The 13,798-nt window shown below is 45.0% G+C and overlaps 1 protein-coding gene across 1 annotated transcript in view; it reads right to left on the reverse strand.

Moving 5' to 3' along the window:
* Nucleotides 1-6,732: 6,732 nt before the first annotated feature.
* Nucleotides 6,733-13,798, reverse strand: part of LOC119416613 (trypsin-3) — a 42,310-nt gene continuing 35,244 nt past the window's right edge. The window contains exons 6-9 of the mRNA XM_037683803.1: nucleotides 7,781-7,895; nucleotides 7,436-7,535; nucleotides 6,863-7,001; nucleotides 6,733-6,806 (exon numbers count right to left, since the gene is read on the reverse strand). Coding sequence (XP_037539731.1) covers nucleotides 6,733-6,806; nucleotides 6,863-7,001; nucleotides 7,436-7,535; nucleotides 7,781-7,895 — 428 coding nt within the window. The remainder of the gene's footprint in view (nucleotides 6,807-6,862; nucleotides 7,002-7,435; nucleotides 7,536-7,780; nucleotides 7,896-13,798) is intronic.

Genomic DNA, 13,798 nt, shown 5'->3' on the forward strand with positions numbered 1-13,798 from the left:
CTGCTGTCGTGGAGACCAGGGGAGTTGCTGCTGCTGTCGTGGAGACCTTTGGCTCTACAGCAGACGACGGAGAGGCCTGTGGCTCTGCAGCAGACAACGGAGAGGCCTGTGGCTCTGCAGCAGACGATGTGGAGAGCGCCGACCCCACTGGAGATTTGGAGAGCGCCGACCACACTGGAGATTTGGAGAGCGCCGACCCCTCTGGAGATTTGGAGAGCGCCGACCCCTCTGGAGATGTGGAGAGCGCCGACCCCTCTGGAGATTTGGAGAGATGAGGAGCGTCTGCCGGGACCCCCTCGGAGTAGGAGAGATGAGGAGCGTCTGCCGGGACCCCCTCAGAGTAGGAGAGATGAGGAGCGTCTGCCGGGACCCCCTCGGAGTAGGAGAGATGAGGAGCGTCTGCCGGGACCCCCTGGGAGTAGGAGAGATGAGGACCCACCTCAGAGGCTGCTTGCAGCGTGGGGTCCACCTCAGGAATGGCTGCAACAGGAGTCTTTAGAGTCTTTAATTCAGATAACAAAAAATCGTACTCGGGGAGCAAAGAAAGGCCTGGGATAGAAAGTAAAATATCCTCCATCTGGGTCAAAACTAAATCAAAGGAGGACGGGTTATTTTTAACTGAATTAAGTAGTTCAAAAAGGGCTTGATTAACATGAAAAATATTTTCAGGGGAAAATGAATGAAAAAAGGGAATGTCTGTATGAGTGGATGTGGTGACGGGTGCCGCCCCCACCGGAAACCTGGAAGGTGAGGCGGCGGGACACGCCCCCACGGAGTCACACTGAATACTCTCCAGAGGTACGGCCGGGCTGGGTCGAACAGCCGCGGCGCGGAGTGGCGGTGAGAGGCCGGATTCCGCCCCCACCAGGAACCTGGAAGGTGAGGCGACGGAACCCGCCCCTGTAACGTCAACCGGACCGGACTCACCAAAACGAACAGGAGTGGACCGGAGTTCCCGCGGGACGCTGGAGCTCGCCCCCACCGGAAACCTGGGAGGTGAGGCGGCGAACCCCGCTTCCACGAAAACACCGGAACCAGCACTGAAGTTCTGCTCGGCCGACGAGACCGGGCCGGTCGCCACAGACTGCCTCCGGAACCGTCCACCGCGGTGGCGGCGGGACGGTGGATGGACAGAGACGGAGAGGAGCTCGTCCATCACGGCACGAGGAGGGAAAAAAGAAAAAAGGTGAGTGTTGCCGAGTGAGAACCCTGCCCGCTGGGTTCTGTTCTGGTCGGGTCGTACTGTTAGGATTTGTGGTCGGAGCGAACCCAGAGTGCATCTTTACATTTCTATGCTGATTACACAGTTGTTTATTGTTGAGCTAAAACAGTTGCTAAGGCTTTCCAACTTTTGCAATCCACCTTTGACATAATTCAAACTGACTTTCTCTATCTCAAACTTGTCCTAAATGCCGATAAAACCAAAGGGATTTTTTTTTCAAACAGGAAGTAAGTCCCACCAGTTCTTCCTCCGATTTTATCCTCAAATGGTGTCCCCACTGAGTTTGTCGATTCCTATAAAAATGTGGGTATCTTGGTTGATTCACAGCTCTCTTTTAAGCTTCATGTGGAAAACCTAGTAAGGAAACAAAGTTAAATTGGGTTTCGTTTTTAGAAATAGATCCTGTCTAACTCTGAATGCTAAGAAAGGCCTTGTAACTTCGACTGTCCTTCCCTCCATTGATTACGGTGAAATTATTTACATAAACGCTCCTACAAGCACCATGCAGATGTTGGATGGTTACAAGAAATGCCTTGTAACTGCGACTGTGTAGTGAACTTAACCTGATGTCAAAACTAAGCCTAAGGTCAAAACCCTTGACCTTAAGAACCTTGTGGGACAGAAACTGTCATTTCATTGATTTGAATCTAGAAATACAGGTTCACCCATCCTGAGACTTTCCTTCTTGAAAATCAAGTGAAAGAACACTCTCTTTTTATTATCATTACTATTTTACAAATGTTGATAATCAAAGTGTCTTAGTTCAAACCATTTTAGATGTTGCAGTGAACTAATCAATTTTATTAACTGTGAAACAGTGTAATGATTTTTTAATGCTTATGCAGAGTTAGAATTCATGTTAAGGTCTGTTACAGATTTTTATGCATTTTCTGATTTCTGTCTTTGAATGAGCAAGTGTGCGTTTTCCAAGGTCAGGAGTCGAAGCAGACATGTGTTGGAACAACTGTCTTGTTTACATCCTCTCAGACGTCAACGGAGGAGTTGGCACCTGTTTCTAAAACTCGCCAAAACAAAACTCTCTCTGTCGCTGAGAACAATTTAATCTGTTCCATAACAATTCTTGCTGTTTTCTGACTTCTAGTAACCTCTTACATCACAAAACACACCCCTGTCTGGTTGATATTACCCAATCAGGGACGCTCAAATGAACCGGGAATAGAGCTCTTTAAAATGCCGGTACTTCCTAGTTCTCCAGTCTGAGCAGTTCGGTGAGGCGCTGAGAAGTCCTGAGACGTTCGCAGTTCTGTGAAGTCGTTTGGGAGAACAGAAGTCCAGCCATGATAAAGCTCTTCCGAGTTGGATTATAACATCTTCCACCTCTGAGTGGAACTTCTGAAGGACCCCACTCATGTGAAGTCCACTTGCTGATGTGAGCTGGTGTCGGACGGAATCTCGTCACTACTTCAGACGAGTCACAGCCATCCTATGGAGACGCTGGACAGGTAGCGTTAACTGGACCTCCATATCTGCTGATTAATCTTCAGAAAGGTAATGAGTCAAGTTCCCTACCAAGCGTACTGAGGAAAAGCTGGGTTCGGATGGAGAGTGTCGGTTCTGGTCAACACTTCCCCTCACATACCATCTTTTACTCCCTTTAAACTTCATTTCCATCTTTAAATTCTTCTCTCAAGTAGAAATCCTTCCAGATAATTTAGAAATGTCTGTGTAAAGTGCTCATCCACCGCCGTGTGGATAATTGATCATAATTGTACAGTTTTCATTGATGTCTGCTGTTCTGCTGAAGAGTGGAAACAATCGCCGCATCGTTTCTCACTACCTGTAAAGCTGTTAATTATGTTGTTATTTTCATATTTTGCCAAATTAATGTAAATGTTTGATGTTAAACTTTGATTCTGTAAAATAAATGACCGCATTCATTTTGATGGGTCAAAGATAAATGACGTCTCACGTTTACATTTCATTAAATTCAATGCACGTTTTATTCAGTCCAGAAAAATGAGGAATCCGTTTTAATTGATGAATATTTCGCAGCATCTGTTCATCTACAACTGTCCTTCCCTCCATTGATTACGGTGACATTATTTACATAAACGCTCCTACAAGCACCATGCAGATGTTGGATGCTGCCTATCATGGTGCGCTAAGATTCATAACTGCCTGTAACTACTGTACCCATCACTGCACCCTGTATTCACTGGTTAACTGGACATCATCAGAATCAGAATCAGAATAAACTTTATTGGCATTGCACCGAGATACAACGTGAATATGTACATACAGTCGACCGAAGATGGGCGGAGTGCACCAAGTTGCGGCTAAAAATAATTAGTGCGGCCTTCTTATTCTTATTCAGAATTATATTTTGCTTAGATGAGAAAAGGAAAGAAAACATGAGGAGAGACGGTATAAAGAAAAGATGTCTCACACCGTGTCCTAGACAGGGCACAATTTGAGGCATCAAAAAAACCTACTACAGCAAAGCATCATAAACAGACGTTATACATGTACATATAGGCGGTGAAAACATTGCATTTTTAAGTGAAAGTCATAGCATAGTCCAGAGCACACCCCCCCCCCCCCCCCCCAGCCATTGTCCAGATAAGAGGTGACATTCATCTTAAACTCAGATGAGGTTCTGTTACATGTCCACGGCCTTGGGGAAGGGAGGAGTGAGGAAACAGTCAAAGCATCTTTGTTGTTTTCAAAACATTCCAGGAGGAGTTGAGATAAGTCCGGCATCAAGGCCACAGTTTGGGTCAGGCAGAACTCGTGAATTGTTGTTTCTGCCTTTAAAGTCTTGCTGTACATATTCTCTGATGGAACTCCAAAACAGCCGAATTGATCCTTTACTCCAAAAGTCGAGCTCACAGCTTCTCCAGATTATTCCCACCATTCATGAGTGCTGCCAGGGAGATCACAGTCCTGATAACAGCCACTCCAATTCCCTGTCACAGCTTTACATTCAGTCCAAGCACTGTCAAGCTTCAACACCTCCACACGAATTTGTAGACAACCAGATTTCACCAACCCAAACAGTAGAATCTAGTTGTCATCATTTATCCAATTTGTTTCCTTCATTAACTTCACGCAGACTCTCTCACTTGTACGTTTTCATCTTTAAATCACTTCTTGGTCTGCTGCCTTCATGCATCTCCTCCTACATGTCTCTGCATGAGTGCAGCTACAGTGTGCACTTTCAGGACATTATTACATACAGTGTTCCCTCAGTGCGGACTGAACTAGGCAAAAGAGCCTTCTCCTACTTTGCTCCTGTTTCTTGGAATATCTTGCAAAAAGATCTGAAGCTTTTGACGTTGACCTCTCTAAGTGACTTTAAAACTCTAAGTTCATGGAAAAAAACAATGCAGACATGTTCCTGTTTTTAGTTTTCAACACCGCCTTATAATCTAGCTGTTTTTTCACTATTTTTTTTTCTTTTGACTGTCCTTTTGGTTGCCATTTTATTTTCATTTGTAAAAAAATAATAATTTGTATGCCTCTTTTATGATTGTCTATTGTTGTTGTTGTTGTCATCACTCTTTGTTAAATAAATCAAGACTCTCTTGTAAATGAGTCCCCAAGGCTCAGTGGGATTAACCTGTATATATTAAGGTTGAATGAATTGTAAGAGGGTGAAAATTGGATACAAGGCCTCTGCCCCATTTAACGATGGATGGGTTCTCTTCATAAAGAGGACTTCCCTTACTTCTCTCCAATGGGTGATGGGAAACAAACCATAATCACTGATTTGTGTGGGTTTACACTTCAATTTCCAAATGTCTTCCATCAGAGACTGACCTCACAATCCAAGAAAGTCAGCCTGCTATCTTTTACATCTTGTCATGTGAACTTTATATATTTATCCACAAAGATGATGTGATCAGTAAAATGTTGGACTTCCTGAGATTTAATTTTAACCCAGGTGTCAGCAATATACCTGAACCAATGACTTGGTGGTGTCCCTGAAAATAGTGCCAAGGCTCTCGTTTCTACCTCCTCCATGTACTGTAATGGGTCTGTATTGATCAGCACAACACCTGACTCAAGAAAATATTTTAAAATGTTTTATTATTCAGGGCAGCACGGTGGCGCAACTGGTAGAGCTGCCGCCTCTCAGCGAGCAGGTCCCTGGTTCAAACCAGGTCCAGGGGCCTTTCTGGGTGGAGTTTGCATGTTCTCTCCGTGCATGTATGGGTTTTCTCCGGGTGCTCCGGTTTCCTCCCACAGACCAAAAACATGCATGTTAGGCTGATTGGTAACTCTAAATTGTCCCTAGGTGTGAGTGAGAGAGTGAATGGTTGTTTGTCTCGTTTGTCTCTATGTGGCCCTGTGATGGACTTGCGACCCGTCCAGGATGTACCCCGCCCCTCGCACAGTGATTGCTGGACATGGGCACCAGCGACCCCCGTGACCCAAAATGGAATAAGCGGGTAAAGATAATGGATGGATGGATGGTTTTATTATTCAAAGGCGGCATCTGGTAAGGATCCCGGCCTCGTTTCTGGTCCAATCTATGGAAGCAGACAGGTTAGTGACTGCAAAGAGGTTCTGGGAGCTGAGAGGGGTAGTGTGCATGTCACTAACCTTCTGTGGCAGAAGCAAGGCTGAGGCAGAGAGCATTGGAGGGCTGGGCAGGAAACAGAATCCAGGGACGTAGCAGGGGTCGAGAGCCAGGGGCAGAGTGAGCAGGCAAAAGATCCAAAAAGGAAGAGTCGTAGTTGTGGTCAAAAAGGAGAGCGAGGTCGTACCGTGTAAGCTGCAGGCGTGGTATCCAGACATGGGCAAAGTCAAGGAGAGGAGTCATAGATAAATGTGTGGGCAGGGGTCCAAATGTGACAGAGCCCCCTCCCTACAGCTCAGCTCCCGAAGGGCCACCAGGTTGGTCAGGGAGGGCATGGTGAAAAATCCTAATCAGGGACTTGTCGAGAATGTGGCGACCGGGGACCCAGGAATGCTCCTCGGGGCCATAATCCTCCCAATCTACCAAATACTGGATACCCTGACCCCACTGTCTGGAGCGGATGAGTCTCCTGACAGTGAAAGCTGGGACACCATCAATGAAACGGGCAGGAGGAGGTGGTCCGGGGGAGGGCCCAAAGTGGGACTGAAGAAAAGGCTTGAGGCGAGAGACGTGGAAAGTGGGGTGAATGTGCAGGGTACGGGGAAGCTGAAGACGGGCTGCCACAGGATCTTACTGATGGGAAAATGACCAACAAACCGGGGTGCCAACTTCTTGGAATCTACCCGCAGGGTTAGATCTTTTATGGGCAGCCAGACTTTTTGGCCTACTTGGTAATCAGGTTAGACAGAGCACCTCTTGTTGGCCCCCCTGGCATATACCATACCATACCATACCATACCATACCATACCAATTTATTTATATAGCACTTAAAACAGCAACAAGGCCAACCAAAGTGCTGTACAAAAGAACCAAACATGCACAGCAGACAGGAAAACATAAAATAGAAATACAGATACAAATAGCAGCAGAAGCTAAGCATATGTCACATTAGACCTCAGGAGTGCCCTACTGGCTCTCCTCCAGCTCCGCTGACATCATAGGGCAGCCCTGTGGGCAGATGGCACCCAAGCCTCCCATTCCTGAATAGAGAACACCGGTGGTTGGAACCCAGAAACCACATAAAGGGGTGACAGACCTGTGGTGGATGAGGGCAGAGAGTTCATAGCATGCTCAACCCATGGTAGGTTGTCGGCCCAGTTGATAGGATCATCCTGACACATGATGCAAAGCTTGGTCTCCACCTCCTGGTTGGCTCGCTCTGACTGACCATCAGACTGTTGGTGAAAACCGGAGGGCAGGCTCAGAAAAATGCAGAGCAGGCTGTAGAACTCCCTCCAAAACTTAGAATCAAATTGGGGGCCACAGTCATAGATAATGTCCTGAGGGAGCCCATGCAGCCTGAAGACCTCCCTGGCCTGGGGGGGGGGGGGGCGCAATGTGAGGGTTTGATTTGTTTACATTTATTGCAGGATAAAATAAAGTCAACATCAGATGCTAAGTTCCTCCACCAGAACTGGGACCTGACCATAGTCAGTGTCTTGTTAAGACCAGGATGACAAAAAATGCAAGTGCTATGACACATCTCCAGCACTTCCTTTATTTTATTTTGGGGAACAAAGTTTCAACCCTTGGGACAGCCAGGAGGTGGACCGTGATTCAGCTGGGCCTAACGCAGCTCAGACTCTAGTCGTGTCACAGTGAGCCGCACTGTCTCCGGAAGGACGAAGTCCTTCTTCATTGGAGTGTGACTGGGCTCATCCTCCTCGAGACAGGACAGGGCATCGGGCTTCAGATTCTTGATTCCAGGTCTGTAGGAGAGAGTAAAGTTGAAGCATGAGAAGAATAGTGTCTACCTGGCCTGCTTGGGACTAAGGCACTTAGCAGTCTTAAGATACTCCAGGTTTTGTGATCCGTCCAAACAGTGAAAGGTTCTTTGGCCCCCTCGAGCCAGTGTCTCCACTCCTCCAGGGCCATCTTGACAGCAAGCAGCTCATGTTCCCCCACATCATAATTCCATTCCACAGCAGAGAGACTCTTAGAAACGAATGTGCACGGGTGCACCTTCCAATCACTGCTGCACTGGCTGAGAACAGCTCTGGCACCTGTGCTGGAGGCATCCACCTCCACAATAAAGGGTTTGCTGGAGTCCAGTGAATGTAGGATGGGGGCTGTGGAGAACAAAAGTTTTAATTGTTTGAAAGAGTGATCAGCAGTGTCATTCTAAGTGAACATGGTTTTAACAGAGGTCAAGGTGTGGACAGGGCTGGCAATGGTGCTGTAATGCTTAATGAACCTTCTATAAAAGTTTGTAAACCCAACGATCCTCTGCAGCTGTTTGCTGTCCTTGGGGGTCAGCCAATCCAGGACTGCCAAAACCTTGCTGACGTCCATGGCCACCCAGTCGGGGGAGATAACAAATCCCAGGAACGAAGTCGATTTCTGGTGAAATTCACACTTTTCTGCTTTAATAAAAAGATTATTTTGCAGCAATCTCAACAACACAGCTCTGATGTGTTTCCTGTGGGTACTCATATCCTTTGATATAACTGATGTCGCCAAGATAGACAAAGACGAACTGGTTAATCGTCTCTCAAAACGTCATTAACCAGGGCCTGGAAAACAGCAGGAGCGTTGTTCAGACCAAAGACATAACAAGATACTCGTAATTACCATCTGGGGTGTTAAATGCCATCTTCCATTCATCCCCCTCATGAATGCGAACCAAATGGTAGGCGTTTCTAAGGTCTAGCTTAGTGAAAACAGTGGCCCCTTGAATAAGATCAAACGCCAATGACATTAGTGGAAGAGGGTATTTGTTCTTAACAGTGATCTTGTTTAACCCTCGATAATCAATGCAAGGTCTCAGAGTACCGTCCTTTTTGCCAACAAAGAAAAAACCTGCTCCGGCAGGTGAGGCCGAAGGGCGAATGATACCAACCTGTAAATACGTCTTAATATATTTTTGCATGGTCTTTAATTCAGGATTAGGCAATGGACATAACCGTCCCCGTGGGGGACTCATGCCAGGCAAAAGATCAATTGCGCATTCGTAAGGTCTATGTGGGGGAAGAGAGGTAGCCTTAATCTTGTTATAAACCTCTCTGAGATCATGATATTATTTATACTTTAGAAAGGTCTGGATAAGTGACAGCAAAGTCTTCTGCTGGGGGGGAGGACTGCCTCAAAAAAACAAGAGGAGAGACATTCCTCAGACCAGCCTATTATTTATTTACCCCTCCAATTAATGTTTGGGTTATGTTTTTGTAACCATGAAGCCCCCAGGATGATAAGGAGTTGGGGGGATTTAATGACAATAAATTCCACCTCCTCAGTATGGTTACCTCCTAAAGTCAATCTGACGGGGGCAGTAAAGAGGCAAGAGTCACTGAGAGAGTGGCTGTCCAAGGCAAGGATCTTGTGATTTTTATTAGATTTTGATTAGTTCTATCCTTAAAGCCACAGCAAATTGATGAACTCTGTATTAGCACCAGAGTCAATAAAACTGTAACAGATGATGGTCACATACCAGCAGGCTGTAGTTCAGCACGGATGGTAAATGGTGAGATCTTCAGGTCACTGATAGGACTCAGCAGGTGTCCCCTCTCCCCTGCTGAGTCTGGTCGTTTAATGGGCATTTGGAGATTGGGTGGCTGCCATCTCTGCAGTAGAAACAGATTCTTAATTTCCTTCTCCGGTCCCTCTCTACGGGGGGTTAGGCGACTTCTGCCTAGTTGTCATAATGGTTTATTATCTGGATGTTGTGGAGGAAAATTAACACAACAACTCAGACTTTTCAGCCTATTCACCTGTTCCTCTCATTGGTTCAGAGATACATGGAGAAAAGACACAATAATCAGTCAGAGAGATTCAAGTTAAAAGTATTACCAACATTTATTAAAGCTTTCAGCTGAAAGGAGACGCTCTTACCCCAAACCAACAGAGACACAGCAAAAACCCAAGACACGTCCGACTAGAGCTTCAGCATCTCCTGTATTTAAACACAAAAGCTCCACCCAGAGATGTGTCACACATTCTTAAGTTCTTTGTCTAAACTAGTTCAAACTGATGTCTTCATTTCTTGGAAGTCCTTTTATGGAGTTGTTTTATTATTTTCTTCTGCCGTTCCAGTTTACTTGGTGATCTTGTCATCAGGTGGGACACACACACTAGCAGCTCCCTGTTAGTTCATGTCCCGTACACAAAAAACTTAAATACATTCTCTGACTTAGTTCACTCTGTACTTGATGATACCAAAAGGCAAGCAGATCCAAAAGCCAAGCAGATACAGATAAAGGACAAGATACAGTTGTGATACATCGAGCAATAGAGCACAGCAGATAAGAGTGTCTTTACAATGTCCAAATACTTCCTTAAAATGTCTTCAGTTGATCCAAAATGCTGCTGCCAGAGTCTTAACTGGAGTTAGTAGGAGAGATCATATTTCTCCAGTTTTAGCTTCTCTCCATTGGCTCCCTGGCAAATCCAGAATAGAATTCAAAATCTTACTTCTAACATACAAAGCTCTCAACAGCCTGGCTCCATCTTATATTACAGATCTTTCATCCATCCATTTTCTTCCACTTACCCGGGGTCGGGTCGCGGGGGTAGCAGCCTAAGTAGGGAGGCCCAGACTTCCCTCTCCCTAGACACTTGGTCCAGCACCTCCGGGGGAATCCCGAGGCGTTCCCAGGCCAGCCGAGAGACATAGTCCCTCCAGCGTGTCCTGGGTCTTCCTCTGGGTTTCCTCCCGGATTTTACAGATCTTATTGTTCCATATTTTCCTAACAGAGCACTTCGCTCTCAGACTGCAGGTTTACTTGTGGTTCCTAGAATTTACAAAAACAGAATGGGAGGCAGATCTTTCAGCTATCAGGCTCCTCTCTTGTGGAACCAACTTCCAATCTCTGTCCGTGAGGCTGACACATTATCCAGCTTTAAAACTAGGCTTAAGATTTTTCTTTTTGCTAAATCCTATAGTTAGGGTCGGCTTGGGTTTCCTGAGCTGTCCCTTAATTATGCTGCTATAGGCTTAGACTGCTGGAGGACAAACTGACCACAATTTTCACTCTACTACTGTCTTTATTTACTCTGCTCAACCTGTTTTGTATTTGTAATTATTTTTTCTATCCTTAACATGTGGGTTAAGATCTTTCAGATACACCTGGACCTATACCTGGACATACCATTCTATGTTCGTCTGTCTCTCCTTCCTGTCCTCTCAACCAGCCGATCAAAGCAGATGGCCGCTTGTCCTGAGCCTGGTTCTGCTGGAGTTTCTTCCTTTTAAAAGGGAGTTTTTCCTTTCCACTGTTGCCACTGAGCTTGCTCAGGATGAGAGACTGCAACGAAGCCAAGATTCAACTTCTCTGCTGGATTCCTTAGATAGAGAACTTTACTAATTGGCTTTTATGTATGTGAATGTTTCTGTAAAATGCCCTGAGACAACTTTGTTGTGATTTTGCGCTATATAAATAAACTGAATTGAATTGAATAGGTTCATCTGTCTGTGGGACGTTACTGGTTAGAGCGGCTGGCTTAAATGGTGGAAGGTTCTGGTCTCACCATAGGACCTGGTGGTTCTTATGGGTCTGGTCTCCCTCTGACGTTTTCTTTCCATGAGTCGAAGGTCCACTTGAGTGGCCAAGTACTCCAGAGCTTGGAGAGACCCGGGATATTCCTGGGTAGCAAGGTGGTCATTGATGTCATCAGAGACCTTGAAAAAACACATTGGTTAGAGCTCCATTGTTCCAGCAACTATCAGCAGCCATCCTGATGCATTTTCAATAATCTAGGTAGAAAAATCCAAAAAAGTTAAATCTGGTCCTCTGGACACTCAAAAAAAAAAAAAAAAAATCAACAAAAAAATGTAGAAACGTTTCTAAAAAAGTTAAATCTGGCCCTCTGGACATTCAAAAAAACAAAACAAAACAAAGCAAAACAACAAAAAAGTAGAAACGTTTCGTCTTTCATCCGAAAGACTTCGGACACAGACAGCGTCCCCACTAGCTCAGGAGCCAGGCAGAAGGAGAAATCTCACACAAGACAGGCTCTAGAGCAATGTGGATATCCTAAGTGGGCCTTCCTGAAAGCAGAGAAGAAACCCAAACAGCACTCCAGTCAGCCAACAGGTGAAAAGGAGGAACCCAGACCCAGACCAGTGGTCATTCCATATGTTGAGGGAGTATCAGAGAAACTGAGATGTTTATTTTCTAAATATAACGTCCCAGTGGCTTTTAAACCCCAAAATACATTACGGCAAAGACTGGTTCATCCCAAAGATCCAGTCCCTCGGCACAAACAGAGTAATGTTGTGTATGCTGTTCAGTGTCAAGAGGCCTGTGATCAGTCTTACATCGGGGAAACTAAACAGCCACTGGCCAAAAGGATGGCCCAGGACAGAAGATCAACATCATCAGGCCAGGACTCTGCGGTCTACACTCATCTCCAGGCCAGCGGTCACTCTTTCAGGGATGAAGATGTTCACATCCTGGATAGAGAGGAACCATGGTTTGAGAGAGGAGTAAAGGAGGCCATCTTTGTGAAAAGAAATCGTCCATCATTAAACAGGGGTGGAGGCCTCCGGGTTCAACTGTCCCCCTCTTACAATGCTGTGATTGCTAGTATCACTCAGCCCTCTGTGAATAGTAAACAGCCATCAGTGTGCTAATGATCCATTGTTAGGCTGATGGTCCTTCTTGAGCATGTGATCAGCTGGTTTTGGTTGTCAACAGCAAAACTGGTTGATCCACTCTGAGAGGGTGCTGTTTATAAGACTGAGCTGAATACAGCTCCTCAGACTTTTTCGGATGAAAGACGAAACGTTTCTACATTTTTTTTGTGTGTTTTGCTTTGTTTTTTTTTTTTTTTTTAATGTCCAGAGGACCAGATTTAACTTTTTTAGATTTTTCTACCTGGATTATTGAGCATGCATCAGGGTAGAAACGTTTCGTCTTTCATACGAAGACTTCCTCAGTCTGAAGAGCTGTATTCAGCTCAGTCTTATAAATAGCACCTTCTCAGAGTGGATTAACCAGTTTTGCTGCTGACAACCAAAACCAGCTTCTCACATAATCAAGGAGGACCATGAGCCAAAAGATGGATCATTAGCACACTGATAGCTGTTTACTATTTACAAAGGGCTGAGTGATACTAGCAATAACAGCATTGTAAGAAGGGGACAGGTGAACCCGGAGGCCTCCACCCCTGTTTAATGATGGACAATTTCTTTTCACAAAGATGGCCTCCTTTACTCCTCTCTCAAACCATCGTTTGATATTGCTATTGCTATTTGATAAGAAACAAAAACTTTGTTGAAGTCCTCAAACTCACCATCCATTGTCCTCTGCAGATCATCCAGTCCCAGGTCATCCTCTGTTTCCTGATAAATAAATTACTTATCTTTTTTCATTTTGTCTCAGTGCAAATCTTTTTTTATTTTCAGAGCTCTGAGCCCAGGGTACAAAATGTAACTACCAAATATGGCACCTTGGCTGTTTTGTGCTTGTATTGCTGTCGTAAACAATTTATGGTCAATATAAATTGTCTTTTTTTGACAAAAATTACCTTTTCAATTTCAAAATGAAGTCAAATTTCTATAGAGATGTTTTCTCTCAGCTGCTCTCTTCGCAATGAGCTGTTTGTTTTAGCTGGAGATAATTCTTGACGCAATCTGGGCTCAAATCAGCAACCTCAGAATTATACATTTCTACAGAGTAATACCAAAAACATAAACATATTCCATGTAATGTAAAGTGACTGTCTTAATTCAACTCAGAGAAAAGTTGAATAAAAAGTAAAAGTCAGGAGATGGATACATTGGTTTCCAAGGCCCTAGACATCCACACGTGTTCTGTGAAATCCATCATAAAGAAATGGAAATAATATGTAAATCTACCAAGAACAGGCCGTTATCACAAACTCAGTGACCGTGTGAGAAGAATAGTGAGAGAGAACACCAAAACAATTGATGCCCATCTGAAGGAGTTACAAGCTTCAGCAGGTGAGATGCATACAACAACTGTATCCTCAGTTCTTCACCAGTCTGAGCTTAAAGGGAGAGTGGCAAAGAGAA

This window comes from Nematolebias whitei, chromosome 11 (assembly GCF_014905685.2).
Source record: "Nematolebias whitei isolate Nwh7 chromosome 11, NemWhi1, whole genome shotgun sequence".
In the NCBI taxonomy this organism is placed as follows: domain Eukaryota; kingdom Metazoa; phylum Chordata; class Actinopteri; order Cyprinodontiformes; family Rivulidae; genus Nematolebias; species Nematolebias whitei.